This window comes from Falco cherrug, chromosome 8 (assembly GCF_023634085.1).
Source record: "Falco cherrug isolate bFalChe1 chromosome 8, bFalChe1.pri, whole genome shotgun sequence".
NCBI lineage: Eukaryota > Metazoa > Chordata > Aves > Falconiformes > Falconidae > Falco > Falco cherrug.
The window spans coordinates 16,156,485-16,164,131 of record NC_073704.1 but is presented as its reverse complement, the minus strand read 5'-3'; the positions used below and the strand labels follow the sequence as shown (position 1 = coordinate 16,164,131).

Genomic DNA, 7,647 nt, shown 5'->3' with positions numbered 1-7,647 from the left:
AGCTTTACTAGGGGACTATTCATACTTAGAGTTTTTGTAGAAAGTTACTTTATCACTTACTTTGGGTTTAGTCATTTGAAGCATATAGATAACTACTACGAAAAACAAACACTATTATCCTCATCAAAGTATCTTCTATACTGACTGACTTTGTGTTGGCTACTGGTTTTGAACTTCAGTTAGGCTGTGGGGAAGAGGATTTAGTTTAAATATTAATAAAGTTAATTTTTGAGATTGAATTTTGTATATGATGCTCTTTGCATCCAGGTTTTTGAATTTTTTAAGCTAGAGACCAAATGGATGTGCATGGGGCAAAAAAGATGTTCAGAACAGAGGGAGAGCAAGCAAGCTGTGGGCACTGCAGGTTTCTGAGTTTTTCCAAGTTTTCACAGGTTTTTTTGAAAGTTTTCAGTAAGCAGCTTGGGGGAAAATGCAGTGAGTAATAAAGTCTTGCCTTTGTTCCTAGCCATACGAATAAATAAAATCTTTCATACATAGCTGTATCTCCAACCTTCTTTTAAGAACAAATGCATGTAATTCCATGATCCAATTTTTACCAATAAAGGGCTTAAACTGGTTACTCAAGATACTTCTGGAGCAGCACTATTTTTAAATAAGAACATCTTGAAGTAACCAGGTCCCTCAGTTTTCTCCTGTAGAATTATGGAGGTGTCAGCATTGCCTCATGCTTCAGAAATCAAAAACCACACCACCCCACCACAAAACCACCCAGAACAATAAGAAATTTCAAAATGCAATAAAGAATTGTATCGGTCAACAAATATTTTGGAATATACTCCCCCCATGCCAAAATGCCAAACATAGTTCAAAACAAATAATTGTCATATTTTAGTGGCTGGTTTGATACTTAAAGTTCATTTCATATTTTAAAAGAAAAACTTTCAAATTCACATGCCCATCAATAAATCCAGTAGAAGATGGACCCAAAACAGCACATGAATGAATGCTCTGGTTTTAAGTAATGTTCCACCATTCCTTACTCCCCCTCTCCTAAATAATTTATTTTAAATATAATTTTACATTCATTTAAATTCATTTTAAACTTAATTACTACTGTCATTGTATGAACAAGATTGTTCCACTTCTCCTTGTAGCTAGCTGTAGATAGTGTTCATTATTCTTCTTCACTCCTTTCCTAGCACCACTAGTGAGACAGCACCGGGGTGGACAGGTGTGATGGGCTGTGGGTTTGTGCGTGCCACAGAAAGTCTCGCTCAAGGCAGAGCAGGGCACGAGCACTCTCCAGGGCCTCTCCTGCTTAGGACCTGCCAGGATATTACGTAAAGATTGGCAGCCTTGCCCTGTGTCGGAAGTTGCAAGCAGCAGACTGTGAGGTCAGCCTTGTACCTTTTCCTTCCCATGTAACTACACGCACAAAGGAAGAGCAACACGTAACGAAAACACAAAATACGAGTGTGCTGTACACTAGGTGGCATAGCGCATATGGAAGCCTAATGGCTTTTAAATTTATCTCTGGCACCCTATTTTGCTCTAATTAGAAGGAGGACTTTATGGCTGTTGAGTGGCAAGGAACTGATTAGCTCTCATGCCTTATACTAAAACAACGACGTTCCCCAGACCCGTCTGGCTCCTTTAGCTTCTACTGGTGCTAAAAGACATAAAACTAGAATAGAGAGGATGTGTGCCATGCGAAGGCACAGACCCCAAGTCAGTGAAGAACTGAGATCGTTCATTGCATACGCAAGTGCTGGTTATATACAATCACTTAGCCACGCAGGTTCTGCCCTGGAACATGCCTGGGCGCAGCACAGCACCTGGGAATTTGTCCGCGTGTAGCAAAGCGGTTGCTCATTACGAGCTCTTCACACACTTGTGGTTTCATGGCCAAAGTTAGCTGCTTACCTGTACACTAACGGTTCTGCCCATTCAGCCTTGCTTCTCTACAAGCTCAACTTGTTTTCATCCCTTACACTTCCCCCTTTTTTGTTTGTTAGATCGGATAAGGTTAAGGCTGTGTGAATTTGAACCATCATAGATAGCTTGAGGGACAGCCCTTTGTATCATGGCTCGCATCAGGTGCTTCAGACACCGTCGACATACAACGACGGCCAAAACCCTTAGCAATGTAACAAACCCACACCAGTATTTTTCATATCCAAGGACCTAATCCTAGTGTCCAATCCCAACCTTCAAAAGGATTCCATCTGGAATCTTCCTTCAACTTACACATCAAATCATGTAGCCGTTTCAAACTTTGATGAATTGACACTGAGATATCACTCAAATTCATACAGCACATTCCATCAAACTCCGCACATCCATGCCCATGAGCTAATAACAAAAAAAAACAATCGCAGCTTTGTTTTGCCAAGTGGCACATCGCACTGATCGTACCACGATCAATAATTTTTCAAGAGCCAAACCAGGTGCACCAGTCTGTCTGCATTACTCTGGCTTGTTCTCTGGCTCATCGTTGGTAGGAGGTTCGTGATCAGCTGGCTGAAGAAGCGGAGCGGGGATCCCCCGAGGCCCTGGAGCTGCGGAGACACAAGCACACCCTTTCCCCCACGTTATTAGTTCTACCCCACTGGTTAGCTTCTGGGTCTTCGTAGCAGACCTGGGGCAGTTCCCACCAGGCAGGACAAGAGAAATGTTTATGTACAGCGCTATGGTCAGAAAAGCGACTTAAAAAATGGATCACATACAGAGCTTGGCACAGTTGTTCCTGTGGTGAGGTACCCGGCCTATTCCCCCTTTTTCGTTTTGTAGCATCTTTAATTGACCCGCGAGTCCGTTCAGCAATGCCCTGCCCAGTGGGCGAGCGGGGAATTTGGATAGGTACGTGAGAAATACGCAGTTCCAATTGTAAGGGTGAATCAGTCGAAGAGCGAAGCGATTTACGCCGAGGAACAGAAAAGGCGATGGTTCCACTGAAGTCGGCCAAAGCAGACGGTAGCGAGAGGCTTTGCTTAACCCAAAAATCAGAGTCCTGTTTGGCCAAAGGTATAAAAATGGTGGCTGGGTCACGGGCCGTAAGTTCCTGCAGACGATGTTGACCCTTTTGAATGAGGATCGCGAACACGTCAGAAAGTTGTCACTGTTTTGGAAATAAAGAGTGAGGCAAAAAGATCCACTCCAAAATTCTTACTGGATCCCGGTGGTCAGCTGCCCATAGAAACAGAAGGGCATAAGGCTGAAATGCATTATAAATCAAAACCAGCCAAACACGCAAGGTTAGTGTAACGCGATGACTCCGATGCTCCTCTATGTTATTAGTTATGGTTTGCAAAGCCCTTCTGGCCTTGAAGGTGAGCGTACGTGGCAACAAACTAGAGTCTCCTTTTAACAAGGTAAACAAAGGCGCCAGGTCTTGTGTAGCTATTCCCAGATGTGGCTGCACCCAGGGGAGAAGGCGCGAGAAGTGCATGGAAGGTTATTTGCACGCTCTGCTGCCACCGACCTGGTGAGCTGCGCAGAGGTCCTGCTCCATTAGAAGAGCCAAACTGCGAGGCAGAGCACCACGCACGCTCACGCTGCGCGCAGAGCTGGCAGCCTCCAACAGAGCAACCGCTGCGGAGCACGCAGAGGGCTTGGCCTCTGACCAAGCAAATGGGATGCTGTGAGACCCAACTGCTCCAGCACATGGAACAGACTCGGGTATATTTTAGTCACTTTATTTGTATCTATATACAATACATTTTGATCCTCCAAGTAGTCAAGGCAGTTATTCTCAAATAGTTTAGTACATCAATTCTATAAAATACAGCTGAACCAAAGTAGATTAGAAATACATACACTATGGTACATTAAGTGCTTTGAATAATGATTAGTCCGGCCACCTGCTGGAGAGCAGTTCATTTGGTTTTGGTCATTCTTACAGCGGAGAGTCTGCTCCACAAGTAACTCCCCTGAGCCCAGCAGAGCTACTTCGCCAACAGGAGTCCCTCCCCTGCTTTTGGGGGACAGAACACATCACTGGGCCACTACAAGGCATTTTGCTGTCTACACAGTGACTCAAAGCAAGTCATCAATTGTAACGGGGACAAGATTTACACATTGTCACAAGGCCTCCAATCAAAACAACAGAAGAAAAAGAGCCAGCGTAGCTCTGAAGAAACGCAGTCTTCATGTCTGCGACTGGGATTTGCTTACACACATATACAGTACACTTGTACTATAAAGCAATAAAACACTCTAATCAAAGGGTTCGTGTAACACCTCAGCTGTTCCCCTAGGACATCCTTAGGCATGCTGCAGGGACACACACCTCACAGTCCCACAAGGAGCTCTCTCAAAGATCTCTTCCGCATGACACATCGCTCTCCTTTTGAGAAAGTCAGCTTGTAGCAATTGAAATACCAGGACAACTCTTATACTGAAAGGGGAACATCTGAGGAGATTTGTTCAACTGCTGGGATACCAACTCGAAATGTTTACAGCTCTAAGTCACATCACGCTCAAAGGCATCCCAATTCCAGTCGATACTGCAGCCACCCTGTTACCCATGACTAGTAGTTTGCTATTTACTCCAGTCTGGTCCAGACTAAACTATCGGCTACATCCTGACCCAAAGTTAGCTGTTGATGCCAGCTCAAGATCACTCCCGCAAATCTCTCTAACTGCTGCAACTTCAGCCCAAGAAAGTCTCAATTCACACACCTGGGCTCCATGTCCACAGGCTGCAAAACAGCTGGCCAGTGGAAGGTTCTCTCATTTCTGCCGTGCCGAGGGCCTCATGCCGTCATGTGCAGGGGAACATTAGCTACAGCCAGATGTCACGTTGCTTTAGAGCCAGCTGCTTGGGAGTCTGGAAGACAAGCAGTATAGAGCAGCCACACATCACCGGAATAATTTACTGGTGACAGGACTAGCACATCACAGCTCTACATTAGCCTAGTGTAGATGCCATGACACCATCCATATTCACGCTCCACCAACCAATCCACTTACTGACAAAGGTGGAAGATAACATAGCCAGCGGCTGTTGGGTCACCTTAGCTGGTCAGGCAAATCAAGTTTTTTTTTCCTTGTAAACTCTAGGAGGGGAAGGAGGAAGAACACATGTAAACTTTAACTGAGACTGGAACAGATTCAGCCTGCATGGCGAGCTCCTTCCTATTGATGGACCAAGACAGAAGGCAGATGCCACAGAAGCGAGGGTAGCATTGAGCTGATGGACTGGTTGGTTCCTCATTACACCAGGCCCCACGCAGAGCCAGCCACCCTGCGAGTACATTTCAACACAGGAGGCGAGACGTGTCCCAGAGGGGGTCAGCCGTACCCGATTCACTGTGCCGGACTGAAGGGATCCTGGGCCAGAGGAAGCAAGTAGTACTGTATCATCTTTCCACAGCACACATCACTGCAGTTTCCACTGCACACCTTCACCACCACACCCCCAGAAACAACGTATACATTGTACAGAGGAAGTAAGGACACTTTCATTTCTGCTGCTTCAAGATCAGCACCTTTGCTCATTCTCCAGTAGGGCTTCGCAATGGGGTGGAGAAGATTTCTTCCAACACAGGTAACTGCTGCTCCTGACAGCTCAGACCTGAACTGCACTGGGTGGATTTGGAGCCAACTTCTCAGTTCTCAGTGCTGGCATTTTCCTTTCTCAGTGCTGCCCAGCTTTTACTCCTAAACAGAGACACCACCATCTGCTGCAGAACAGTGACCACAGGAGGAGCGAACAAAATGCTTATTTCAATCCACAGTTACAGCGAAGATGGCATTACCAGGCAACCGGTCAGAACAAGCGAGCAGTCATGAAGAGCTATACTGTCCCAGATCCACGTTTGTCTGAAGTCCTTCCATCAGACTGGAAGTCAAAAGGACAGTATTCTTGCCTCAAACTTGTAAAACCCCCTCTTATTTACTGGCCTACATTATATATATATTATATGAAGCTAAAAAGTAAACTCATCACCTACAAAAACAGGTAAAAATTATTAAAAATGGAAAGAAGTGCTTATTGTCGTAACAGAGATTCACAGATCTCTGCACACCTTGTCCATCACGCAAGATACCTGTTAGTTCAGGTTTTTCTTTTTACAGAAAAAGACAACTACATTCATCTCAGTGGTGCAAAAAGAAAAAAATTTAATACTGCTGAGGAGACAGTTTTGCCATTGGGACTGCACAGTGTGATGAGATCTGGATGCTCATTCTCATCAGCATGTCACAAATGCAAGAAAAACATCCTCCTGGCAAAGTTTCTCCATGAGGTAAAAGGCATCGTTTGAAAGTTCTGGGGAACTGAAAGGGATTTGAAGTGATCTGCCAGGAACGATGGTTTCATTAAGCAGAAAGATGTCACTCTAAGGCAGTATGCTTCACTCTATCAAGCAACTTCGTGTGTTCTGCTAAGGGAAGTGTTAATCATCTTCATAACTATAATTGATCCAAGTCTTGTCGAATTAAAGGGTGTATTTTTTTAGTTACTCATTTTCAGGGATTTGCAAAACATTCAGATCAAAGTATTGTTTAGGAATGAAGGGATATGTTTTGGGGTTTGCAGTATGCTGATGACTGACAATGCATTTTTATGGGATTCAGCTAAAATGGAATTACGAGAGATAAAGACAGAGTTGTACTGCAGTAATACAACTTAGAAGATGTAGTGATATGACATTATAGTTATGGAGCTGCCTTTCAAAAAAAACAACCAAATACTGTTTACAGAACCCAGGAAAAATTGACACTACAGAGCATAAGCAGGACAAGTTATTCGTGGATCCTAAACTACAGACGACAGCAACAATAGCAGAACTCAGGAGTTAACTTCATTCTTCTCTCACCCCACCCCACCTCCACACACAGAGGGAGGTTTATTTCACATTTGAAGCATCACACATCCACTACAGAAACATAAGCTGCTCATACTCAACACCACATGGGCAGCGCAAGACTTACAGAGATCCTGTACTTCTACACCACCATGAACTGGAGAGTATCTGTTCCAGCGCTCTTACTGGGACATAGCATCGCCTTCCCTACTGACAGGGGGAATGTCTTAGCAACGCCGTTCAGTGGTACCTTGCGGCTTAGATCCTTAGTGAGGCTGGTTTGCTTATCAGCCTCCAAGAGAGGATTAAAGTGCAACAAGCAGATTTCACACTTCACGACATGACGCCCGTGGTCAGTGTAGACATGGAACTGCAATCCTCTTGCTTACTGCTCAACAGACCACAGGAAGAGAGTGGCCTATAACATCATTGTCCTCTTGTGCTTTCCCAATATGGGCTTTAGCTTAGCAATTCAGGCCCAGTCCTGTCCAGTGGTCTGGCACCATCAGGAAATACTTGTCCATAGCTTCACAAAACCTGGTCCGGTACAGTTCTGGAGAGACCACAGTTGGCATCTTACCTAACGTGTAAGAGTCAAGAGCAGTTAGAAGTGAGCTGAAGAGTATACTGCAGTACAGACAGATGTCACAAGATTACAACACCAGGCAACGTAATCATGAAGGCATACTGTACATGGAAGGGTCTTGGAACCAACAAGCATTATCAGCTGTGGGTTTTGTTGGGGTTTTTTTGGTTTTGATCTTAAAAATTTAAGAGAGAATACAGATCCAAGTCTGGAATGCTTAGCACTGAATTGAGATACCTGAAATGAGAGGAACCACCTAGGCTTTTTATATCAGCCCTGATTGTTTCTTTT

General features: G+C 44.6%; 1 protein-coding gene across 7 annotated transcripts in view; it reads right to left on the bottom strand.

The window, feature by feature from the left end:
* Positions 1 to 3,642: 3,642 nt before the first annotated feature.
* PIKFYVE (phosphoinositide kinase, FYVE-type zinc finger containing) overlaps positions 3,643 to 7,647 on the bottom strand; it is a 69,728-nt gene continuing 65,723 nt past the window's right edge. For all 7 annotated transcript variants that reach the window (XM_055719255.1, XM_055719257.1, XM_055719258.1 and 4 more), the window contains one exon: positions 3,643 to 7,350. In XM_055719255.1, the coding sequence (XP_055575230.1) occupies positions 7,235 to 7,350 (116 nt within the window). In that variant the 3' untranslated portion in view covers positions 3,643 to 7,234. The remainder of the gene's footprint in view (positions 7,351 to 7,647) is intronic.